At 35.2% G+C, this 27,650-nt stretch overlaps 2 protein-coding genes across 2 annotated transcripts; both read left to right on the top strand.

Moving 5' to 3' along the window:
• The first annotated feature begins 1,670 nt into the window (after nucleotides 1-1,670).
• On the top strand, nucleotides 1,671-3,168 carry LOC147075070 (uncharacterized). Its single transcript, XM_085943299.1, has 3 exons — nucleotides 1,671-1,934; nucleotides 2,106-2,256; nucleotides 2,579-3,168. Exons 1-3 carry the CDS (start codon nucleotides 1,671-1,673, stop codon nucleotides 3,166-3,168), a joined length of 1,005 nt encoding a protein of 334 aa, XP_085799425.1.
• A 2,778-nt stretch (nucleotides 3,169-5,946) lies between these two features.
• exu (maternal protein exuperantia) lies at nucleotides 5,947-21,294 on the top strand. Its single transcript, XM_085943092.1, has 10 exons — nucleotides 5,947-6,098; nucleotides 8,411-8,558; nucleotides 11,147-11,299; nucleotides 12,942-13,090; nucleotides 13,359-13,561; nucleotides 14,716-14,872; nucleotides 15,878-16,014; nucleotides 16,166-16,305; nucleotides 17,237-17,411; nucleotides 19,073-21,294. The coding sequence occupies exons 2-10, from the start codon at nucleotides 8,412-8,414 to the stop codon at nucleotides 19,135-19,137; spliced, it is 1,326 nt and encodes a 441-aa protein (XP_085799218.1). The 5' UTR covers nucleotides 5,947-6,098; nucleotide 8,411; the 3' UTR covers nucleotides 19,138-21,294.
• The last annotated feature ends 6,356 nt before the right edge of the window (nucleotides 21,295-27,650 follow it).

The raw sequence follows: 27,650 nt of genomic DNA, 5'->3' as shown, positions 1-27,650 counted from the left end.
TATACTTAATATTCTGAATTTCAAACCAAGAAGAAATATATTTTTTTTAAAAATTGCTTAATATCGATATTATAACATTTATAACGATACGCATTGAACATCACTAGCGCTTTCTTGACAAATTAGCGGATTGTGTGAAACAATTATAAAAATGTACTTACCTCAGAATTTCGAGGTTTTTTGGGTGGAATCACTTTACTATTAATTGTGGAGTACTCCTGGCCACTAGTTTTTAGTTTTTTTTTTTACATTTTGGACACATCCTTCATCTTTTTGGCGATGTTTTTAAACAGAACTCGTGAGTGTCAACACACCGTTTTCAGCCATTTTATATGGAATGCCGTTGAACACTGCAGTGGTACTTACACCCTTACAAATAAAACACGCCAATGGACTTACATCGTCGCCAGATTTAAATATTTTATTGTATTTTTTTGACTTGCTTAAGACACTTAGACCATAGTTAATAGTATTGGCGGTGGTACATAGAACAGTTTTCTATAAAAATGTCAGTTTTGAAAATTTTGGTACTTAGCGCCTTAATTAATACACGTATTCAATTTATTATTATTATATCAATACTTGATAAATAATTATTCGTAGCCCGATAACTAACTATAATTCAATTTATGGGAAGACCTTTAGTGTGCCGTGTATGAGAAAAGGTTAGAAGTTATACTTCTTTGGCGTAACAAACAAAGTAAGCCGTTACCTGAGTCCATTATTATTACAGTGGATTAGGTTGATGAAAACGTACGCAATTCATCTGTGTCTGTAGCACATAATAATTATTGTAATTTAATTATTGTATTGGACTAAAACTCATCTTTGCCATACAGCGGTTATAATCGATTCAGAAGTGCCCATGATGAATTATAAAAAAAACAAATTTTAATATATTTTTTGAATTATTTACCAACTCAACATTCACAAAATTTATTTATTAATTGATGTAAGTATAATTTTACTCATAAATAATACTTACATAAATATAGTCTCAAATCTTGATACACAATTTTTACAATGAAAATAAATATACACTCCAGTATAAATAAAGTTTTATGAATACAAATTAACAGTGTAGAACGTTAATCTCCAGAAATTTGTTTATAAACATATATATTTATTATGACACAATATTGGTTACCTATATTTACAAAACGTGCTTTTTACTTGGTTGTATTGAACAACTAACTAAATGACACTATGCGCATTGCGCATGTACACATGGGACCGAAAGGAATATAATCATAATAATAAATTATGTGTTACATCGGCGCGCGCAACTTCGTCATACATCAGGTACAGGAACCGTACGCTGGCAACACTGGGGCCCTATGTTAGAACTTGCGAGTGCAAGCTTCCCGGTCGACATGACGTCATATGACATCATTGTGACGTACTACCGGAGTGATAATAGCACTCGAAAAAATCACGCTACTCAGACAGCGGCGCTATTCATTGTCACCATACACATATAGGTGTTTCATCGTAATAATTATCAGCGGTGAGCACTGCGCGCGGGCGGCATGCCTCGAGCGTGGATTGGCTGACGTCACAATTACGTCATGTCGTCTGGTGCCACACGAGTCGATAGTTAGGAAATCGGGGCCCTGGTCGGATCACTGTACTGCGCGCGGTCGGTGCACATCGATGAATCGCTGACCGGCATGAGCAGGCTAATGAACACTTCAAAGGTTCACAGGCTGTTGCTCGGAGGCGACGTAAACGCAAAGAGCATCTGGTGGGGCAGTCGACGTACTGATAGCAGAGGCACAGCCGTGTCAGATTTTTTAGCACAGCACGACCTAAACGTATTAAACGAGGGTTCTGTCCCAACGTTTGAAACGATCAGAGGAACTCGTAAGCTGGAAAGCTATATTGATATTACTGCGTGTTCCAACGCTTTGCTCACCAGAGTTGAAAATTGGAGAGTATATCGTGATGCAGCGTTGGGATCCGACCACAATGCGATTGTTTTTTAATTACAGGCCGCAGATAGCTTAGCTGCAAACAAAAGTTCAAATGTCAATCAACAGCGACCAGGTTTGTTTAAGACGTCCAAGGCTAACTGGATAGATTTTGGGCTTGCACTTATTTTCTAGATTCAGGATCGCGGTATCACTGTAGATGGGTTGGATAGCGTCACAGACGCACATGAGCTCGAAGACATTGTCAAAGAATGGTCATTGGCGAACGAGTCGGAATGCGAGAGCACGACGGTGCGCTCTTCGGACGAAGGATTCCAAAGAAAAAGTAATCCATGGTGGAGTCCGAAACTGGATATACTGAAGACGGCTTTTAGAGTAGCAAGGGCAAAATTTCGCAATTCAGGCGTGGTTCGACGGCCGTTCACTCGACAGATTTTTGAAACCGCAAAGAATAAGTATGAAACTGCGATTGCGGAAGCGAAATTAGAAAGCTGGAAGAGCCATTGCTCGGCTCAGGGAAAAGATAATGTATGGTCTAGTCTTCAGAGAATGCTCAAAAGTAAGGCGTTCAAACCGCCTGAAACTCTCTCTCTCTCTCTCTTCGGCTCTCGAATCTGCAGAGGCTCTTCTTGCGTATTTTTTTCCAGACGACAATATTGCAAACGAAACGGAGCAACAGACATTGATCCGAAATGCCGCCTCGATTCCTTCAAAGGAAGATGACGACGAGAACTTCACTCTCGAGGAAGTCGAAAGAACAATGAGGCTGTTCAATCCAGCTAAAGCTCCGGGACACGACAGCTTCACGGCGGATATCTGTCTCAATTCATTCTTAACTGTTCCTAGCATAGTTGTCGCTCTTTATAATGCTTGTTTGGGAATTGGTCATTTTCCAAAAATCTGGAAGGTAGCTAGAGTGGTGGTCATTCCCAAACCGGGAAAGGACGACTACGCTAACGTCTCGTCATATCGGCCCATCGGATTGCTGCCCGTGTTCGGCAAAGTACTCGAAAAAATATTTATTAATCGAGTTTCCTGTAAACTTCAGACTAAACACCTGCTCAGCGAATACCAGTACGGTGTCACCCCTCAAAAGAGTACTGAAGACGCGCTTCATGCAGCAATTGATAGAAACCGGGGGGCTAACCGCGATGATCTGCTCGTAGTGACGGTATCTCTTGATATCAAAGGCGCGTTTGACAACGCATGGTGGCCATATCTTCGTCAACAGTTGTAATCTAAAAATTGTCCCGCTAACATTTTCAGGCTCATCAAAAACTATATGCAAAACTAAATATGCCGGAGCATCTGCTACCAAAGAGACATCAAAGGGATGCATACAAGGTTCGTCTTGCGGCCCTGTCCTGTGGAACAAAGTTCTCGACGATCTTCTCTCTATGCCTTTTCCTGAAGGTGTACACGCACAGGCCTTTGCTGATTATGTATTGCTGATTGTGGAATCCAAAGAACTTGGTTCTCTAGAAACCATGACTAACAGTGTGTTAGAGAGCGTCGAGGCCTGGGGAAGGAAGGTCAAACTGTCTTTCTCCGCGGAGAAAACGAAGGCCTTATTATTTACTAGGAGGCGCGTCTCTCCGCCTTCGCTGGTGATGAATGGGCAACCTCTATCTTTTTCTAGGGATTTTAAACTTTTAGGGGTAGTAATCGATGACAAACTAAATTGGTCAAAGCACGCGGACAGCATCTGCAAAAGAGCAGCGGTGACTTCGCTCAAACTAGCTAGAATGGCCAAACCCACATGGGGTGTATCTTCTGAAGCTCTTCGAATTCTCTACACTTGTGCTATTGAGCCTATGATCACGTATGCGGCCAGCATATTATGGTATGAAGCTGCCAAACGGAAAAACATAGCAAAAAAACTCAATACGGTTCAGCGAGCACTAGCGATACGAATATGCAGAGCTTACCGCACGGCTTCGCTAAATTCAACGCAAGCTCTAGCAGGACTTATGCCTCTAGATTTCCGTTTAAAACAAATCGCTCTCACTTACAGAGCTAAGAAGGGCGAGGGGGGCCTCGCAGGTTTTCTGCCAGACGATCAGGGCTCGAAATGGACTGGAACGCACCGGTGCGCCGTTCCTGTTCATTAAATCGGTAAAATTATCGCTCCGTCTCGTGGAATAAATAATTTGACCGTCTGAGCTGGATATGCCATATAATAGAAAATCTAACACTTATTTTTATGAAAAAAAAACACATAAACTTTGATAACTTTACTATGTAAAAATCTTCAGAAAACTCTCGAGCGCTCCGGTTCGTAAATTTTTCCATTTCGAGCGCTGCAGACGATAGGCTTTACGAAAAACCGGTGGACTATAGAAGGCTGTCACACCCGGCTAGACTATTTTCTGAAGTGGTTTCTTATCCTGCAACGTTGGAAAGCAACGAATGCAATAACATGCCGATTTTCACGGATGGGAGCAAAATTGATGGCGGTACTGGTGCAGGGTTTGTAGCATACATTAATGGCGGTGAGATAGCGGCTCGTAAGTACCGCCTTGCCAGCTATTGTACGGTAATGCAGGCCGAACTCTTTGCCATCCAATGCGCTCTGGAGTGGGCAGGCTCAGATCCAATCCAACGAAAGCTCACCGAATACCATAGTATTTGTATTTATTCGGACTCCAAAAGCTCAATCCAAGCAATTGGAGATCCCTTATCTACTAATCCGATTGTCTTTTCTATTCACAGCGAGTCCGCAATACTGAGACGGCGCCACCCCGAGGTGTACTTCAAGTGGATAAGAGGACGCACCGGGATAGAAGGAAATGAAAGAGCCGACAAATTGGCTCGGCATGGTGCCTCTGAACCCAAGACCGCGATAGCTTATGACAGATTTCCTCTGAGCTATGCGAAAATTACAATTTCAGATATGGTGAAAAACGAATGGAACTCACGATACATAAACTCATCGACAGGGAAGTTGACCCGAAAGTTTTTACCTTCGATTTCAGCAGCACGAGACATCAGGGTGCATAAGGGGCTGTGTTTTGAGATGACTCAGATTCTTACAGGTCACGGAGTCATGCGAGCATACCTGCACTGGTTTAAAATAACATCTGATGGAAAGTGTCCATGCGACAACGGAAGCGACCTGGACGTCCTACATTTACTCCTAGATTGTCAAATCTTTAGCAAGGAGCGGCACAACCTGAACTTTTCATTACAGATGGCAGATGCGGACATTCGAGACCTTCCGGGGACCATGACAAACGAGGCCGGAAGAGATGCACTTTTTAATTTATGTATTGATGTAATAAAAAGAATAAAAATAATAAATGGTGACATGTAATGATGATTCATGCCTTTCAGATCCAGTTACTGCAATCATATAAGATAGGATAAGTATATGCTCAGAATATCAGTCCTATGAATCTCTTTGGTCCTATGCGACATTTCTTTTACCACGGGAAAAAACTCGACTGACAAAACGCAGTCCTCAGTTCCCAATGAATACGACAAAATATTCGTCAGAATTACCACCGCCTTGCGCTACAAAGAATTTTCCAGGGTTTTTGCAAGGCGGTTTCATAGGCCCTGGCCGAATTCAAATTAGCAATATTCGATGCGGGTAGAAAAATAGTTTTCAATAAGGCATATTCTCTCAGCCGGCACAATTTTCATTTGACTAGCATCAAGTAGAGTAGTTTGCGTGCCAAAGTTCTTAAGAAACTCGATAGTAAATGCGAGGTATCCATAAAGGCATCTAGAAAAAAAAATCGATTACCGAACACAATAATTTTTCATCTATCTATCAAATTTTGAAGGTAGGTACTTAGATACCCACCTAATTAATATATTAAGATGTCATTTTATGTATATTTTTATAAAAAATATAATAAAATTTGAGCTTTCCCGGCTGCCAATAGGTATGAACATGAAGTATGAAGATAGCACTGAGTGTGGCGTTCGTTGCGCAAAAGCGCTTTCAACGCAATTTTGACAGCACAATGAAAAGCGAACGCAACCACACAGCCAACCAAAATTTTAGGTTGTCTCTACGAGTACACACGTGCTAATTTTGTTGAAATTGCGGTGACGCAAATTGTTGTAGGATACAAGGTGAAATCGGCAAATAAAGACAACATTACTAGTTGGAAATCATTAACGGACAATTTGCCGTAAATTTTACTACACTTATTAGATGTGAGTACAGTATTTTTATCTGGAAAGTATGTACAAGGGGCGGGGCTGAAAAAAATAATATCAAAATTTCGCCGCCACGTGTCAATTATCGCCACAATTTCGCTCGTAATCATTACATTTTGAAGGTATTCGCTGGCTATGTTGAAGCAATCGCCGTCCACGATTAAAATATCTATTTAATCGATCTTTTTTACTCGGTGACTTGTGTATTTTGACAGTTGTTCCCTGTTGAAAATAATTGTCGGAAGGCTAGCGGCGTTCAACATTCACCGGCTACACGTATAAACTATAGTAGTATTATTAATTGCAGTGTCATTCGCAACGATTGGGTGAATTATTGAAGATTTTCTTTTCCTGAGACAATAATTAACCTATCGATCTATCGCAACATATTGATTATATTATTGTATCACATTTGAAGGTTATGTATATATTCTTTTTTTGAAAAAATCTCTTTTTAAAATAGATGCGTAGACATCGTGAACTCTTGGATAATCGCCGGTCTTCACAAATTGTCTGGTTATTTCTAATTTAATAGACTATGACTACTACATCTATGGTTTCATTATATTGTGCTCATTATGGCTTCCCTAATTTATATGGCCAGTAACGAAATGTCTTAACCTGCAAGTCATAACAATAATGCGAGCTTATAGCAGTATTACATACATACGTCAAAATTGAAATCCTTGAATATATTATTTTGTTGAACATTCCAGAATTAAATTCCGAGTGGTCTAGTATTACCATTATGACTCGCACCACATTTTTTATTCAATTGTAGTTTCAGTGGAGTCACGACTATCAACATGGACTTGTGTATTGTTTATAGTAGGTATGACTTCTGTGTCAATGGTAGCCGCTTTCCTTATGTATGATAAAAATGAATGTATTTTTTTTTATCTTGTCGGTTTCTAAGAAAATCATGTGGGCCTCTTGTGTGGGGAAGGTTGTAATAACCGTTTTATTGCGTACAAGTCGGTTATGGGAAGCCAGGCGGGAACCGCGCTAATTGTCACGGCCGATTTTGGCAAAATTCATGAATTTCAAGAATGAAAACTTAACCTAACTTAACATAACCTAAACTAACCCATCCTTATTTGTTAGGTTAGTTAGGTATCCAGTATATCGGCTATTTTCAAAATGTGTTTGCCGCTGGCTTCCCCATAACCGACTTGTGATGTTTTTTGTTTTTACGAGAAATGGATGTTGGCCGCTTGCTTAACTTATTAGATCCATACTCTGGTCCAAGCACACATTGAAAAACAACATCCAGATCTGGGATTCGAACCCGGGACCTACTATATTATAACCGCTCAGTCATCATGGGCTATATATTATGCATTAATACTTTGGACGCTGAAGACGCACCTAGTGCGTAATGACCAGGCGGCCGATCGATGTAATTAAGGTGCATTTTAAAGGTGGTAATTAAAAAATCATTATCTAGTCAGCAGCAAATGAGTTAATAAAGGCTAAAAAATATAATTAAAATACAGTTAAAAATGAAGAAAAACGATTTTAATTATCTTGCTAAACATATTTTCTGTATGCATGACTCAGTACAGTTTATTTATCTCACAGAGATGCACCCCCAATCAACTGTTGGCACATGCAGATCAGTTTGAATTTTGCTACTTCCGCCTCTTCAGCCTAACTTATTAGACAAATGTTGTTCCATAAATTAGAAAATAAAGTCACCTGTTTATTTTGTTTTACGTTTACTGACATTTAAAAAGATATAATGTATTTTTTAATTTTATTTATTGTGTGTTTAAGTTAACATCAATTATTGTGAACTTTTGGTCTGAATGAGAAATTTTGATGTATATACCTATCTATAAATCTTTCCTGACAAAATTGCTTTGACGATATCTAGTATATCGCAAAATCTTGTATTTCCAGTTCATTGGTTTCTTTTGTGGTCTTTCAATGTCATACCCGCCCTTTAATCTCCTACTAGATCATGAAACTGATTATGTTCACCGAAAATACTGGGCTACTAAGAATAAAAGCAACTAGTGGAGGGTGGTCTTTATCAAACAGTGAATCGATCTCCGTTAATGATTATGCATATTTTAACATGATCAATATTTTACCCTTCTTGTTAAAAGATATTTTAAAATATGTTTACCTTGTCATCTTCATTTTATCTTGTATTCTTCATAGCCCGAAAAGGCCATCAATGTAAACATCTCAATATATTAGAATTAACAAAAAAAATGTTTCCAAACCGTTGATAAGCTAAGCCATAAGTCACAGCTAAGCTATAGGTGCAACCGCATGAAAATTGGGTTTTTTTATTTTTATAGAATGGTGTCTACTGCAGTTAAGGTGGAAGAGGGCGGTGCGAGCGGAGTCGGAGCGGGCAATGCATCGCCCCCAGAAGGCCTCCCCGCCGGCAACTACACCCTCGTGGGTTGGGACATGGACACTACCGGAAGAAGACTTATCGATGAGGTTCATTATTCATACTACTGTCCAACAAGAAGATTTAGGCACAGGCCAGAAGTCGCTGTCGTCGACTAAATAGGAGGAGCTTGCTTAGTTCACAGTTTTAACACGTGGATAACTCATCGCCAACCGGAAGGCACTATAATCGAAAATGGGAGGAGCTTGTTAGTTCACGGTTTTAACACGTAGCCAGGAATATCTTGTTCGACTATACTCATCCATAAGATTTCATATCCAACCTGACTCCTAACAAAATTATCACAGATTAATCCATATTTGTTGGTGATTTTGATATAAAATGTGTTTAATCGTCTTCACAAAATAATGTCAACATCAATCAGAAAAACAACTGTTTGCAATGAGAGCCTTGTTTGAAAATAACAGTGTTTTTATAGTTATTTCTTATCACGATTGACCACTCTTGTGTTTGTGTTCTTGCTATTACTGATAATAATATGATTTTATTCGGAAACAAAATGCCTGCAACTTTAGTAACGGATTGAAAATATTTCATTGACATGCATCGATTGAGAACAGTGTATTTATTTATTTTTTGTTTTCAAATCATTTAGTATCCGCACCTTTCTTAAAATATGTATTTAATTGAAGTGAAAAATTTCACACGTAAACCATGTAGGAACCCCGTTGACATTTTCATTATTCATCAAGACGAAATTGACAGTGTTGTACATCATTATTATTTGAAGCTGAAGAAACAGTTAAAATACGTGGTTCTTTGTTTAAACCGATATGAAAATATGCATATTTTCCAGGGTGAATGTGATACTATTAAAGTGCTTTTCTTCGAATTCAATAATATGTAAAGATTTTTGTGAATTTTTATCAGTTTAGATTATTTGATTTCATTTAATTACATTACGGTGTACACTTTCATAATATATTCAAGCATGATCTGGTCATTTGATAGTGAGGTTTTTAATCTTCATGGTTGACTGATTATGTAGGTACATTTTATCTATTTTATATACCTATATTATATATTGTATATTCATTGAGGGGCTCAAAAGTTAAATGTTATCTCTTGTTTCATTTTATGCTAATAAATAAACTCATCTCTAAAATAACTTTATAAGACACATATTAATCATTGTTTGTACATCATATCATATTGTAATCTACACAAATAGATTGTAATGTGAAGTAGTTCGGTTGAATTTGCTGATTAATCACTTGCAATGCCAATGGATTATTATTATGATGCACATCTGACTGGATTTTGTATTACTGATTACTGTAAAATAGTATAAAAATGTCATCAGCTAATAATTTAATTTCCATAAATTCAGTTGATGGTAATAATTTTTATATTTTCGGTCACTTCATTGGGAAGTTTAAATAATCAAATAACACTGCGTGTCAATGTTCATTATCAAATAATTATTGTTATATTGATAGGTTTGTGCACACATATTATAGTATGTCCTGTTTATACTGAAATTCATTGAATCGTCTTTCAATAGAAACCTAGACATACAACATTTAGGCACTAATCAATCAATGTAGTTTTACTATTTGAACATTGTTCTAGCGATCCTCGGTGGCGGTAATTATATAGAGCAGGCATGTCTGACTTCAAGTATACTGTGATTAGAGTTGGGTATTTCCCGAGAAAATCTTAATCTCGAGATTCGGGATTTCCAGAAAAGAATTCTCGAAATATCGGGGAATTTAAAAAATATGATTTTTTTTATTTACGTAAGAAGACAAACAAATATAATTCAAAACATTACTTATTAAAATAGAATTTCAAAAATCACAGACTGTCAATCGCTGCGTATGACTTTGAAAATTGCGCTCATTTTGAGTCGACGTTGGCGTAATTGTGTTGAATGCCCCGATCAGTCTTAGAACGTTTTGCGTTTCCTGTCAACTTTTTTCATATAGAAAATCGTTATTTCAATTAATATTTGATAATAAAGAAATCCCGAATCCCGGGAAAAGATTCTCGAGATCTGGAATTTCCCGAAATGCTAAAAATTTCAATTCTCTAGATTCGGGATGGAAAATCTCGAGAATTCCTGTCGGGAAATTCCCGAAATCCAACTCTAACTGTAATGTACCACACTCTACCATTGTTATTCTTCTACTTAAACAAATGTATTATATTTGGCTGATGATACCGATGCTTTACAAATTAGACAATACGACTTTCATTATTACAAAGAAATACTCATTTTCCCATTTGTCATGACGATGATAAGATTTTGATATTCTTTTGGCCACTCATTGTCAAACTGGGGAGGAACTGTCAAAGGGAACTACATACGCCTCTGTTTAAAGCTTGGCGATACACATCTTTGCTTTCTTCCCATTCCTATGGCAGGCTGTGATTGATGCAAATACGGAAAGGTCACGGCTCCTCGTGGATAATTTGAAAACAACTTTTACGTAATATCGATATAAATATAATAAGAAATTAAAATATGAATAGTTAATGCCGAGATCGTATGAAATGTACATGCTTTTTATATTTTCACAACTTAGTTCCTATCGTGCGATCAACCAAGAGCCATCCCGTTACTATTAGTATAGGGAGATCACCATTAATAATTACTGTGCATTGTTCATTGCAGATCTGCCAAATAGGAGCATACACTCCAACATTACAATTCTCGCAATACATTATGCCTCATGGTAATTTAAATCCTGGCGCGCGGCGGCGGCACAACATCAGAGTGGTCACCATCGGACGCTATAGAATGCTTAAGGATAATTCATCAAATAAGGTTTGTTTCTTCAATGATCAGTATCGTAATAATGTTAGCAATTAATTAGTATTTATATTATATATTCAGTCTTCTGTCCACGATGGCCAAGTGGCTGACGCGTCGGCTTATAATGTCGTGGGTCCCAGGTTTGAATCTTGGGTCTGGCAAATAGGCAACTTAGACTGCTAACTTATTGTAACAATTATAATACCTCAATACATAAATATGATAAACTACCGTCGATAGCCGCCTTGCATATAGAATAGCTTTGCAAGAGTCTAATAGAATAGTTTACAACCATTGCCATCATTCATTTTTTTTTTATCATAACAGCTTCCACTTTGTTTAAGAGCGAAACTGATAATTAGCTTTTTATATTAGCTGATTGTATGTATATAATATCCTGTTATGAGTGTGAAAATGAATTGGATAAATAGTTTTTTTTATCATTGATCAAATGATGTTTCAGTATGCCTTCTGATAAGTCAAACAGCAAGATATCAAAATTGATAAATACCATACATATTCTCAGTATAGGAAATGATGTCACTTTGTGATAACATATTCTGTATTTTTTATGCCAGCTATTCAATTTTTATGATATGTGTATAGTGTAAATTTTGAGAGGTATGTAAACTAATATTTATTTGACAAAATTGGATTTACTGCTGACAGTAAGTAGAAGTTGCAAGATTATACCCATAGATGTATTAAAAGTAGAGATAGGCAACGATTTGGCTTCCTCACAGAACTGAATGAAGCATGCCGACAACAGCCGATAACTAACGAGAAATGGTGACGCGATAAAAAAAATGCAGGGCATCACGGAGGATTTACTTTTGTCATTATAACGTACCCATATAATATAATGTTAACGAGGAAATTTTACCGCAAATTGATTACCAACCTGTTTCACCATACTTTTTCGCCATATTTGCCAGCTTCACCATACTTTCATATACCATGCCGCCCCTAGATTATACCCATGGATCAAAAAAGTTCAGCAGCTTCTGAATTTTCACGCGACGGATGGAACTTGTGCGATATCTGTACCTGCGCAGTAAAACGATAGTGGTAAACCTGCTGAAAAAAAAACTACACTGTAGAACATTTTGATCATTTACCAATTTTCACATCAGTGAAATAGCACCATACAGTGACAAAAACCCATCTCGCTTACGCTTGAAGAATGAGATTAGCGAGACAGTCAGTACCATTACGTGTAAACTGCTACTATTATAACAATAGTTTAATTTATACATTATTGGTGCCAGTAAATTTATACACATAATATTACGATGTGTCAATGGGAAAGTGAGCTAGACAAGAAAAAATGCAGTTGGAACAAGATTATGATTCCATAATGCCAGGGATCAGAACAATAACAGGTCAATGAATACCTGCATCATAAAATTCGACAAATGACTCAGCGCAAAGTTAACTTCAGTGTATTTGTCAAATGTGCTTTTTCATTTCGGACAGGGAATGAATATTCTTTTTCAAATTGATCCTGATGAAAGTCACATTTATTTTTGTAATTAAAATGTGATTTTGACATTCATATAATGCAATTTCAACTAAAAACACTTGAGGAAATATATGATTTCTTTTGCCATATACGATTCAGAATCATGAATGTTTATATGAGAATTGTTTTCAGGTACTGAAAACAAAATCAGAAATATCAGCACTGACAGAATTCCTGGAATGGTTGGAAGCTCAGAAAGGCGAGTCATCGGACGGAGTCATCCTCATTTTCCATGAACCAAGAAAAGTTACCTCCCCGATGCTTTTGGAGGCCTTGCGAAAGTGAGTATGCTCACTTTTGTCTACCTTATATGTTTAAATAATATTTCTTTTTGCTCTTGCATTTCAGCTGTGTGCTCGTTAGTTCTGCATGCCTGTAGGATTTTCTTTGATTTAAGTCCCTACCGTATTGCGAATCTCTGATGACTTAGTTACGGCGGATAACAAATTATTAGCGTACTTAGTAGTTATGTAACAATAATTGACGATTATGATAAATATGTCGTAGAATTTTACAATTTTAATTAATATATTCGTACATCTTGTGTAGGTACCAGTTGACAGACAGGTTCCAGAAAGTGGTCGCAGGGTTCGCGGACGGACAGGCATTAGCCACAGACAAATGCCGAGCGACTGTCAAGTCTTTTGGCTTGAGGGTGATGACCAAAGTCCTGCTCGATACCGAGTGCGATCTCGACAGTGCTGTCGATAGGGCGTCCGCCGCCTACAAAGTTGCGCAGCATCTCTCCCAAGGTAAACATTAATTTAACCCAAAATCAATTGGATATAATTTTAAATTACTGACTATATTTATGTGCTTCTGTGTTGTTAAATTTATTATTTAGGAATGTTTGATTCATTTATAACCACAGGGATCACACTACCTTTCATTTTCTATACTTTCATGAATATAGATGGAGAAGACAATTCTCTCTGTGAGAGTGAAAGGAGTGTAATTGATACCTGAACTCAGAGATGTATTTATTGCTAGACTAGCTTGTACTCTATTGCAACATCTTCTTGGCTACGCGAAGGAAGCGCTGTTGGCGACTAAGTGGGAGGAGTTTGTTTGTTTATACTGGAAGTGCGGTTAAAAATGGGAGGAGCATGTTAGTTCATAGTTTTAACACATAGCCAAAAAGATGTTGTCGTACTACAGTGTAGAAGATTCTATTGGATTAAGATCCATTCTAAGAGTTTGGTCTGTATCCGGATGGATACTTTTAAAATTCGTCTATTCCAACACTCAGCAGTTCCTGGTTTTGTTTAGTGTGATTGAATTGATAGCCATTGATAAATTAATATTCTAAGCATGAAGAGAATGAGATATTTTGTTATACCATGTAATATGCTTGTGTTATTCTTTTGTTGTGGAATTTCTTGTGATCGTTCATCTAAATTACCACATTACCATGAGATTAAATAGTTTTGGTTTGAAACAAGACTCAATTGGAGCGGGAGAAAGAGAGGGTTAATGTGAGTAAAGTCGACAATAGCAACCATAGCAATAATCATGCCCATGTCCTGCGAACAAGAAGAAATCGCATCTGCACATCATCATCAGCCTGAATCTATCCGCTGCTGGACGAAGGCCTCTCCAAGCCGATTCCACTTCTCTCGGTCCTGTGCGTTGTGTCTGCGTTGGATCTGAAAATATTCATTGGTTAAATAGTTCCACTATAATCAAAGGTAGTAGAAATATGTAAGTGTAGCCTTGGCAATAAACAGCAGAATTATGAGATATAATATGCTACAAATTAAGTTGCCTTTGAATGAACCACAATTAGTGCAAGGTTCGATAGTTTGGGCAGGAAATGAGAAAGAGTTGGTGAGGCGCCCAGCAATAAATGCTGTAATTTTTCTGTCCATTCGCTGTAAATGGTCCACTATAATAATTTTTTTTTTAGGAGAACAGCAAGATTTGGTAGTAAAACCTGAAGCAGTGTCAGATGCGACCCAAAAGAGTATGTGTGAAATGGTTCGAGGGTATGCTCGGTCCACAGAAAAAGAACTCGCCGACCTCATCCAACTCAAAAGTCTACTTGACCGACAGAACACCTTCAGGTTATTATCTCATTCCTAAATACTACAATTTCCATTACCAAGATTAGGGCCCCCTGTTGACAGATACTATACTTTATGGAAGACAATTCAGGACGATATCTGATTACATTGCGATAAATGAAAACTCACACATAACTGTGGTATATCGAGGAGTGCGATGTTATTGCAGTCTGTAGACCGATTGGGTACTTGATTCAAATGAACACGATACTAAATTCAGGAAGATATAATCCATTGTTGTAAATGTAAGCTCCAACAAAGCGTGGCATACTGAGAAGTGTGACATTATCGCAGTTGGTAGATTGCTTCGGTACTTTGATCTACTGAACTCGGACATCTTTTGAGGTAGAAGTTCTAATGTTGACAGTCGCCCTTGATGTATAAGGTTATGAATCTCAGCAAATACTTAAGATGTCATCAGAATTTTACATGTATATAAATATTTAAATTTAAATAAATACGTATCCTTTACAAGTAGAAAAGGGCATTTTCTTTTATATACAAATCTCCACTCGGCTCATATTATTTGCTCATAGTTCACCATTCGTATCACAGAGCACTTGGAACAGGTCAAGTTTCCTGAATATACTGAGTGTCATTCTGCTGTGGATAGTTATGTCGATGAACAGCGATACCGCCCCTATAATCACAAATCCAGTATTGCGTCTGTCTGGGGGAGCTTTTATGTTTACTAATCTTCATATTCGATAAATAATCAGCAGTGTATACATCACAAGAAATTAACAAAGCATTACGGTACATCATCGGTATCAAGTGAAATCCTCTGAATGTCGCATTATTAAAAATGTTCAGAAGAGACATAAGCCATGGTGCTATGAGGACTTTTGCATAATTCGAATATTGTTTTGTTTACAGCGAGTTGATGTATGTATTTGTGTTTATGCATGGGAACCAGTACTGTGATGGTAGCAGTGAAATAATTACAGAAACACTCGAGCTCACTATCAGTTTTTCACATTGAAATGTGTTATGTTGATGTTTTAGGCCTGTATTTGGACCCCTCCTGATCCGAACGTCTCGCGAAGAAAGACTGCGAGCGGCCACACTCCGCCGGATCCTCGCTGAGGGCGGATTCAATTATCAGCAGTTGAAAGATTTGTGGGAAGCTGATAAATCTGAGGGTAAATAATTAATTATGTTTTTATCATGATAATATTGTATACAGTTACTTGTACTCTTTTCATTACATGTATGTAGCTAATTCAAATTTCTCTGTTGTAACAATGTTGTATAAAACAAACAAAAACAATGATATATTTGTGTATTTTATAGGTTTGGTAAAGGAGCTGAAGGATTTGCCATTGACAAAGGAACAATCGACTGAGTTGATAGAGATTTTGGACTGCCATTATGATCCTGCCAAAGAGTCCAAAGGACCCAAACCGAGAGCTCCTAGAATAAAGAATGTTAAGGTATGTTTCTTCATTTCAAAACATACTGTAATGAGTAATGACGGACCTCGTCAAGTTAACTACATATCGGGAAAAAACAGACATGCTGTGGAGAGTTACACAATTAGAACTAATAATATTATGCTTTATACTACTCTTACGATTGTTGCTTGTGTTATGTTGGTGGTTGGTAAAGCGCGTATCTTTGAAGCCATGGCTGTGAAATAATCTTGCAATTTCTCTGCATTTTCTCTACAGCAAAGAAATTTATATAGCATTCTAGATTCCGCTTTGTTACATCTGACAACTGTATCTACAATCAGAAATCTTCACATTACTTCTCACTCGACATTTGATTGATGCTTATGGGATATGTCACTGTTGCTATGTTTGAAAGGCTAACTTAATTAGCACTGAAGTCGGTAAATTGATCATGATTTGAGACATAACCAGAAATTTTGGATAATTCTAGGGCGCAAAACTCCCAGGATGGGGTGGTTCAATGAGTGTCAATTGTTCAAGCGCTGTGACCAACCACTCAACGGAAATGCAATGTCTAATATCGCAGAGCACTGTTAAAAGTGACAGGGCTACATGGGCACGGGTTGCTCAGATTTCTTAGGTGGCATCACCATTCACTTATCCTTTTTGTTATTGGTCCTATTGATCTGATTCTTTGCCAACAGTTTCCGGATAAAAATATAAAAAAAGGATCTTGTTGATTTACTTTCTGAGATAAAAGCAAACATTTTACCACTTTGCTTCTAACATGGATAGTGTCTGCTTTCTGTATGCGTTGGAACAATGTTTTGAGGTACACCATGCTGTATCCTGCGAGTTTTTCTGTCTAAAATACCTGGTTTTGTCCCAGCTAAGGTTGAATAAACTACAGTCTTTCAGTCTCTTGTATGGATTACATTGGAATGACATGTCAATTTGTATTTCCCTGCAGAATGGTGTAGGAAACAAATCTGCAAATGGGGAAGAAGAACCGGTGGAAGGCGGTACTCCAGCTGCCGGAGGAGTGAGCGGGGTCCTGTCACAAGAACAAAGCGGCACCACCACGCCTGACACAACTAGTTCCGGATCACCCGTCAAAGTCAAACCTGCCATTGTCGATTCCAAAGGTAATTATTTTTCTCTATATCAATCTCATGTTGTGGGCAAATGGTTTCGAAACAAAGTTATTTTCGTTAAATCTACTTTAATTGAGTTATTTATGTTGACAGTTGTTTCGGCCTATAAACCCATCTTTGGAACGGTTAACGTTAATGTTTATCGAAACACCTTAATGAATTAGTGTTTTAAATGGCGATGGATGGATAATATGAAGGATACACGGGTAAAACAGGAATTGGCACACGACATTGAAAAATGATTTCTCAACACCATTCTCTTACAGGTCTAAAAGCAGGAAGGTCCCATGACCGATCATGATGTAATGAAATGTAACAAGGAATGTCAAACGTCAACTTATATGTTATGTTTTTACCGGTTGGCAGTTAGTATTTTGTATTGTGTATTTTCGAAGTGTGTCGAGTTTTTAATTTTTGTGCAATAAAATGTCCTGATACATATAGATGAAAACTGCAATACAAGTATTGCGAAAGAAATAAAAAAGTAGTTCTTTTTCCAGATTTAAACTCTTGTTTCATTTTTCAATAATATTTTCAAATTAAAATAATATTCTCTTTTTTATTAACCGATCAACTCTTAATTGCTACAAATAGTTGGATGTATCGGCATTTGTTTTTATCGTTTTTATTAATTATTGGTTTCTGTAATTTATTAAATTATAAATTATTTTAATAAACTGTGTATTTCTTTTATTGAATATATTCAGAAGATTTAAGTATGTAACATTCATTGAATAAATGAAATGGTTTATTAAAATTGTTGACAAGTGCAAGTACGTTATAACAAAATTTTGGAGAGATCCTGACACCGGTTAGTAATTAAGGTACATATTAATTAATACTTTGATTTGAAATACAAAAGCCGACTGCCAATAATACTGCTTCAGAAAATATTGTAAAAACCACCAACTTTGTCGCAATTAGATAGGGCACTTATAGCTTAATGGTCAAGATCACATGGGTGCGCCTGCTGGGTATCTTATTTTTTCGAAAAGATTCTTTCTAATTGTTATATATTTCTGTAATGTGTTTTCAAATTAGGTATATGAATTTTTTTGTTTTGGAAATTATTACATATTGTGTGAAACTACATTTATAATATGGAATATAAATATTATGTACATATTTTTTATTTGATTTTGACCATAATTTGGTTGCAGATATAAGTGAACTTATTGGTTTTTGAAAATGGCTATCTAATTATTGAAGAGTCAATGGTCTCATTTACAAAAGACTTAAGACGGTAACTATAGGTGTGACGAAATTTTAGACTCGCTGGCAATTGGAGAGCGAACGTCGAGCTGTGAATACGTCAATTTGTTTCGTGATGGCGCGGGGGTATTAATTCTTAAATCATGTAAAGATGACTGAAAAACGTTACCCATTTACTTGAAAAAGAAAACATGTCGATGAATATATTTATTATTGTTACTAATAGAACAATAAACAGAACATTAAATGGACGCATATTGGATTTATATGACAGATTATATTTCGTTCGGCACGCGTCATTTTCACAATCCGCGCATCGCCTAGCCACGATCTTTTTAGACCATGCCTCAACTGAGGTATAGCCTTAATTTTATATTTTCGAAAATATATACGGTTGTCAAAATTAGTGCATATAATTAAAATTGTATATTTTTTTCCAGCTGTTCCAAATAACACGAGTGCAGCAAGGAGCACAGTTCCCGCTAGCGGTGATCCCAAATGTTAGATTTACGTGACGCCATTCTCCATATAAGCACTGCATCAGTACATACCATACCACTGCATAATATTATATAATTTCTATCCAAAATCACCAGCTGTATTTCACTGGATCCCGCGTAGCATGATTTATATTTTTCGTCTCAATTGGCTACTACCAAAAATGTTTATTTTACCATGCTTGCATGAGCTCGCGTTAAAATTAATATAAAAAAATATACCAGCTGGTTTTCCAAACCATTCAAATAAAACCAGTGTCCTCGTCCTATTTAAAAATAATAAAAAAACAGGATTTTTCACCTACTTATTTATATCAATATGTATTCAACATTTTATTCACTTTAACCTATTTCTTTATATTCGTAAATCAATAAATCTGGTTTTTTTTTTAATTTCGTCACTGTTCTGGCAGAAGACACTAATTCGAAAAAATGACATATTGTATGAGTTAGTACCAAAATGTTCCTTATTTCAAACTTTACCATCTGGAAACCTTCTTAATAAATAAACAGTCTTTATTTTAGTCATCCTTTTTACGATTACTTAATAAACTCACATGATAGACCATTATTTCAAACTTTTTAACAACTTCAAAGTCAAATTACTCAAAACTTGTATTCTCCAGTTAGTGTGTTTTGACAGAACAGAGACGATTTAATATGTAATACTACAATGCTCAAAGTACACGACCAACCGCCGCGGATAATCATCGATCATAAACATGGATTACAAACAATGATTCTGTTTTCAATCAGATTGTCTGTATACTTGCTGTGATTGACTCTCAACATACGTTGAGTTTCAAGTTATACTTGGACCAAGAATATTTTACCGCCGATTTGTATCTTTTTACTTAAAATGTCACTACATACTGGTTATTTATGTATCCATTTAGTTATCAAATAAAATATTTTGGGTCTGATCGTTTTAAGATATACAGTAAAACCTTGTTGATAAGAATCCCATGGGACCGAAAATCAAAAAAAAATTCGAATTATGAATTATGAAGTGTATGGTGGAGAAATATTAAAATTTTGAAAAAAAAAAAATGATTTTCATTAATTTCGTTTCCGATTATAGATGTGTCTACCAAATTCGGTCATAAAATGTAAGGATTATTTTTATTACCTTCATAAAATAAGTAATTTTTGATGTTTTAAGAATAATCTTGTCAAAATTTTCAATGACTGGCTCATGAAATAGTGTACTTTATTACGATTTATTGAATATTTTTATATGCCAGGACTCTGAAATCATTACGAATTATGAAAATAGAATGAAAGGTATGGTTTTATATGAAAATAATGTTCAGGGAACTTTTTTTTCGCGAAAATTTCGAATTATCAGTGTTCTTACTAACGAGGTTTTACTGTATCTCATCTATTTTCCTTATACCTTGGTGACTTACCATTTTTATGGTAGGGATTGAGGCCTGGTCGTGTAATTTGGGTGTAAAGAAACCAGTGTAATAGTTTGAATTAAAACTTATGTTTTTGAGTACTCTTGAGCAAGTGGTTTTTTTTAGAATAATGAGACAGATAGCTTTTCAATATACAGGTTTATTGGACTGATCTTTTTTTATGGATTTGAAAAAATAATGAAATGGAGTGCCTTAGTGTCACCTGGTTTTCATATGGAGTACTGTGTATTCGCAGTATGAAAATATTGATTATTTTTTAGTCTTATTGCAAAGTCAAACATTATAATTGACGCTTGAATCAAACTGGTTTGTTAAAATATTATATTCGTAACAAATATCCCTTTTCTTTTTTAATTAAGAAATGTAAACATTACAAGTTTATTATCTATGACATTTTATTCCAAAAAAACTCAAGACATGTTATTTATATTTATATTAAAATAAAGACGATTTTTAGTTAAAATTAATTACTGACTGATAAATTTTTGATAGTCTGTGTTGCCAAGTGCAGTGAATTTTGCGAAACGCGGTCGGTTAACGTTGAAATTTTTTGTCTATTTTAAGATATTTTTTTTTTATTCGCTTTTAACATGATGCAATAGTCAATTTTATAAGAGACTCGCTGTTAATTGATATGAAGAAATATATATACCTATATAAATTATTTGTCAATATTTTATAGTACAAACAATTGCACATTATTGTTTATGAACAATGAATGACACTAGTTGTCTTGAAAACAGCAAATAATAATACAATATGCCATAGGATATTTTTTTTTTTTTTTTTTTTAATAATATACAATTTGGTGTTGCTGTCTTTTAACAGCGAAGTCCTCACACTTAAAAATATAGAGTTTTTTTTTTTGTACAAGTGCTGTCTATTAGATAAATGTTTTTATATGAGTAGTCAATAGTTATCCCCGATAATAAATATTGTACTGTTATTTTATGGCTCATAAAATACTTTTTATTCCTAATGATATGTATATTGATACTTATTTACCCATTTTTGAATTTATTAATAATATTTCCACATAGTTAGATTTTTTATGTACTGTAGAAGTGAAGCACAGAAGCTTTTTGGGGTATGCAATTTATATATTTATCCATTAATGCTATATAAATATAATTCCGCTTTTAACCGCCTTTTCTCCTCCAATTACCAGAAGATAGTTCAATTATCTTACAAAAAGTATCCATTAAAAGGAAGATAGTAATATATCACAAGTTTATGGTTTTCCAGTGTCAATCAGCTCTTTTGAATTTTCAATTCTAAATTCAAATTTTATGTCTTTGGTAAAGTGTTGCCTGTTGAATTAATATTACGGAAACTTTGTATAATTAAACTTATAACGAACAAATTAAAAAAAAGTTTATTATTAATTTCAACAAAATTAATAGTACATACTGATAATATGTAAAATGTTGTCTTTATTCCTTTTATGGATACCTATTATATGTCGATAGATATTATTTTTTATATTATTCTTTATCTATTTGAAAGAAATAGTAATATAAAGAAGCATTGTAATAGTATAATATCTTCTCTTGGCTTTCAAAGGCAGACTTACCAATGGCGCTATGTATAAAAAAAAATGGTGACGTTTATAAATTTCATGTGATTATTCTAATCATTTTAGATATTTAATTTTTTGTATAATAAATAACTATACAGCATTCGGTGTATTAAATAATGAGAAAAGAGAATTTTGTATGAAAATTATTGTAATATTATTGTTACGGTGTATATTAATTTTTTTCTTGAATTCTGCAGAATTTTAGCAAACCGTGTGTACCTATTAACTTTACCTCTAATTTAGTTAGTTGTAATGTGAACTGTACATATATTTAATTTCATTTTATGTTCAGATCTCTAATAAAAAATAAGGAAAACAACGTTTTTTTATTCTGAAAACATTACGTATCCTATTTGCTATTGAAACAATGACCATCATCAGGGCAGGGCTATTCTAACATCACTTAAGATAAAAATCTATAAAAAACATACTAAACAGGGTATGAACTCCCAGGCATAACAGTTTGGTTTGTAACGTGGGTCGGGACAGCCACGCTATCTGCTTAGAGCAAGATTCTTTTCTTCTTTCGACCATGTCCGATCCTAATAGGATCATATGGGCCTCCACAGAGTGGACGTTTGTATTAACAGATTTTATTTTTACGAGAAATGGATGTCAGCCACTTGCTCAACCTATTAGGTCCATACTCTAACTCATGCACAAATTGAAAAACAATATGTGTACTTGCCAGACCCAGGATTCGAACCTGGGACCCTCGACACTATAGACCAGTGCTTAAGCCACGCGGCCATCGTTGGCAAGATACAGAACAAAAATTACATCTTGAGATGTGGCAATTTAGAAAATTAATACTATAGTGGAAAAACTTATGAAATTGTGCAGATTGCGATTTCTTCTACTGCACATGGGCTAAATTTAATTGGTGTTACCAGTATTATTTCCGACTGCTATTAAATGAAGCATATTGCATCGCTTTCTCTTGCTCGGCATCACTAAAAATATGTCATATTTTCTGTCAAAACTATCTTCGCTTATGTGGTATATTAATTTCACATTGTCACTAGTGTCATCACATGTTAAGTCAGAGTTGTCGTAGTACACGCCTGCTAGCTGTGGAATATTGATTACGTGAAACAATTTTCAACAATTGCGAAGGCAATCTAGCTTTGTACGATATAGAATATAATTTAATACAACAGTTTAACTTGTAACTGAAATATAGCCCATGTACATAATTCTAGTTCTTAAGTTAACCCTTTACTGCATCATTTTTTTTTTTTTGAAAATTTTTATTTTTTCTTCTTGTCAAAATGCCTTGTGAATGAAGGAAAAATAATAAAAAAAATATTTTTCGAAAATTTCATTAAATTTTGTATGTTACTGCGTGGTGTCGCAGATTTACGACATTTGGAAATCTTAAATTTCAGTATGTCAAAATACAAAACCAAATGAAAACAATTATAAAAAACTAATGTACACACCTTATTTGATGTGTAGATATTTTTATTCAACCAATTTCAATCTTCTGTATATTTTTTTTTATTTATTTACAAATGCGGATTTTCGCGTACATACGAATTTGTCAGCTGTCAAAGCAGAAATGCAGAGACTATAATGCAGAAATGCTTTATTTCTTGAAATGTCGAAACAAAATCGGTAAAGTAGGATGTTTATGGTAAAACAGTTTTCTAGGCATCGAAAAAGGATAGTATTTGATAATTTACACAGATGGCATTGACTATATCGAAATAGTTTGAAATGTCGCAAATTTGCGACACTATGCAGTAAAGGGTTAACCAAATGTCAGTGACATAATAAAAAAAATGTGGCTTGGCACATGCGCATCGGGTGTTAAATTACCAATTTAGAGACAGTATAACCCCTATTTTACGTTTTTTAAGGGACTGAAGAAAAAAAATCTAATTGGAGGATTATATGTAAAAGGGGGGTATTGAAAAAAAGAACATGTTTCTAAAAAAATAATGTTTTATTAAAAAACAACATTCAATTAAAAAAAAAATTTATTTTTTATTAAAAAAATCATGTATATTAGCTTGTTGCATTTTTGTTTTTTTGTTATGTAAAGACCAATCACCATGTGCCGTTCTAAAGACACGGAGTTTTCCCTCCAAACACCTTACGCCGTTCGAATGAGACGACCCAATCATTGTCAAGTGCACGTAACTCGCATATTTTGAATATTTCCGACGTAAATCGCGGGAAAGAAAAACGTAAATGCGGGTATTAAATGTACTGAAATACATCGGGACTGAAAAAATTACACGCAATTGCCGGGAAAACGTGAATTCCGGGCACGTAAAAACGAGGCTATACTGTAATCGCTTTGTATTCAGAGTGATATCCATGTTATTTTTGATCAGGAAAAATAACAAACATGTTAATTAGTTAAAAATCAGTGCATAGAATCAAATTTCAAAGATTTGAATATATTGACATAGAGGTTATAAATGTATTCACACAGTTTACTGTATTTTTTGACCTCCTCGCACCATCATAATCATTTACCTCCCTGTCATTATTATGTCTCATTTTTAACTTGCCTCCCATCCAATGTTCCCTCTAATTTTCCGAAGGTTATGTGTGCAAAAGACATTGGCTGTGTAACTTGTTAAAATTTTTGTGCGGCACATAACGGTATTTAGACCTACTAAACGAAATGGTTGATTTTTAAAAATGACAATAATTAACCACACTATATACCTAATGTCAATTAATTTATTTATTGAAATAGTCAATTCTATTTTAATGTAATACATACCGTAAAACGGGGTGAATAGGAATAGGAACAGTTCCCGGTAAAAAGATTCAGAGTGGTGCAATTGCCAAAATGCTATCGTTTGCATTCTAATGTATGTTATTTGACAGATAATTTATTTTTCTGCTTTTTGGAAACTTCGATAGGACAGGAAACTTGACCGTCTGTTATTCATCAGACGTGAAAAAGTTTGTTGCGATTCGCATGTCTGAAAAACTTTGTCGAACGTGGTTATGTCGAAGAATGAACTCAACACAATTAAATAGGTATATAATTTTGTTCTAGCTAATCCACTGATTAAAGAAATAATACAGTTTCTGTTTTCTAAATAAATATTTCTTTATTTTATCATGTTTTAATAAAATTTTGGCTTTTTGACTTCCCGTTCCCTTTGGCCCTGTTTTGCTGGTGAATAGGAACAGACTATAATTTTGGGAAAATATCGATGGCGAGTGAATGTTGAGTGTACCCATTCACCAAACAATATTGCTGAATCACAGACACAAGTTTTGGCGAGTGAATTTAGCTTTTCAGTCATACAGCAAAGGGTTTAAATTGAATTTAAAAACGTTCCTATTCACCCCGTTTTATGATATATAGTATAACAGAATTGGCCTACCGATATCAGTTTTCTCTGCGATCTTCGAACGCTTCCGTTCATTAATAGTTTTCTTTTTCTCCTTTTCAGCGGGGCCTCAAGAAACATGTTAACCAATCCTCCCTTAAAATTTTTTTATAACACTTTTAATATGAGTTATCAAGTTTCCACACACCATCCCAAAACTTGCCAGTTGAAAACTCTCCGGTGGTTTTTGCATCTCGGCAGTACAAACAAACTAGTCCGTTATCTTCATAATTTAATATTTCACGCAGTTGAACGCGCATTTTACTTCGAGACTTCGGCGTTTCCGTTTCTACAATTTCTTTAAGCCATTCAGGCTTAAAAATTGCCGCCGTTCTCTTGCGCTTTGCACCGCTTGTTGATATCGGTTTCGAATTCGACATCTGCTGTAAAATAATTAGCAGATTATACAGATAGTTAACAGATATTGCACGGACTTTGTCACCAGGTGAAGAATCGTGCAGGCACTTTGACAGCTGTCTACACTCACGAGAGAAGGTCGTGTTTTAGCAGAATGCGCCACTGTCGCTCAGCGAACCAGTGTTTATTACCATATTTTCTTTAAAACAGTGGCGTGCCTGACAAACAAACTGTTTTCTTCACAAAATCATACTGAAAATATTCTAAATAACATAACGCTGCCATTGCTGAAAATGTGATAAGTGATAAGGTGATAACGTTTACCCATCAACAGGTTTTTATAGAGTTTTATACAAAAAAATAAACTTATTATAAATTATAAAAATATATTAGAGAAAAGAATAGTTTTAACCAGTTCATAATTGAGTTACACGCTACTGGAAATTCAGATGATGACCTGCGGTTTTTTAACACATTTATGTCTAATTTAACTTACCATTTACGGCGTATTTCGTTGACTTTCCAAGATTTTGGTTGGCTCAACCTCTTGCTAGCTTTGTTAACTGGAGATTTTGTAAGAATATCACATCAACAAAACAGCACTCCTACCGCAATTCACAACATAAATTTACTGGCGGCCAGGCCATATTGCATTTCGTCTGATTCTCGCTTCTTATTGGTCAGTTGTGTTATAGGGGATTTTGAATGTAACACGTAGTGTTATAGCGTGAATTGATTGACACATTGATTTTCTTTCATAAATCACAGTCAATCGTAGTGGACTTTGAAAGAGACAATAAAATTTTCATGTAGAGATTTTAATAACAAATCCATTGATATATATATCTCAATTATTTCAAAAAGGTGTTATAGCGGGTTTTGAAATTCAGCGACACAATTGAAATGTCAGTAGGCTTAATTTCGCTACGTAGCCGGTGTTGCCAGTGTAACTCAGTGTTAGGAACTCATCCTGACTAGAGGTGAGTCGGAAATACTGTCACCAGTTTGTGTACTCAAGTTTCGGATGAAACTCAATGGCCACAAAATGCACTCCTTCAGCCGGCATATCTTGCGATAAATTTGTGACGTCACAACTTTTCAGTCCAATCGTAAATGTCGATTTTTGTATGAAATTACGCGGCCTACCTCTAAACAAAGCTATAATGATTATGTAGTGAGTCCCACAGTACAGTCTGAGCGACTTACAGCCACTCAGAGTGAACTATGGATGAGTTTCTATCAGGAAGACCGAACGGTCTTGTAAGATAAATGTAAGTAATTAAAATGTCTAGAATTAAGGTTAAAAATAAATAATAAAATGTAAACGACTTATGTGATATCATTTGCTAAATATTGTAAACAAAATGCCCATTCATATTTAATCCAATTTTGAATTACATAAAATCAATTTTTATTTACGTGAAAGGATTTGAAATTTGTCGCGATGTATTTCCCGTTGAGTATTATAAAATATCTTAAATAAATAAATTATGATATCAGGTAACGTCGTAATTAAAATCTAATGATTGTACATAGTAAGTATTGATTGCACACACTTAATTTAAATAATAAATTAATGTTATCAATTATAATAAAGTACGTACGAGTTTAAGTACCTACTTTTGTAACAGGTAGATAAAAAAATTTCAATAATAGAAATTCTGACAATGTAAGTCCGAGGATACAATTATTTTGCTAATTTACAAATAAAAATTATTTCTTAGATCTGTCAATTAAGCCCGACAGATAATTTTCAAATTGTAAAAAGTTACCTTAAACAGGTAAATTTCAAACCTTATAAA

Source organism: Rhyacophila brunnea, unplaced genomic scaffold (assembly GCF_057557595.1).
Source record: "Rhyacophila brunnea isolate RB1 unplaced genomic scaffold, BYU_Rbru_1.0 scaffold_15, whole genome shotgun sequence".
NCBI lineage: Eukaryota > Metazoa > Arthropoda > Insecta > Trichoptera > Rhyacophilidae > Rhyacophila > Rhyacophila brunnea.
This window is presented reverse-complemented; position numbering and strand designations above follow the sequence as displayed.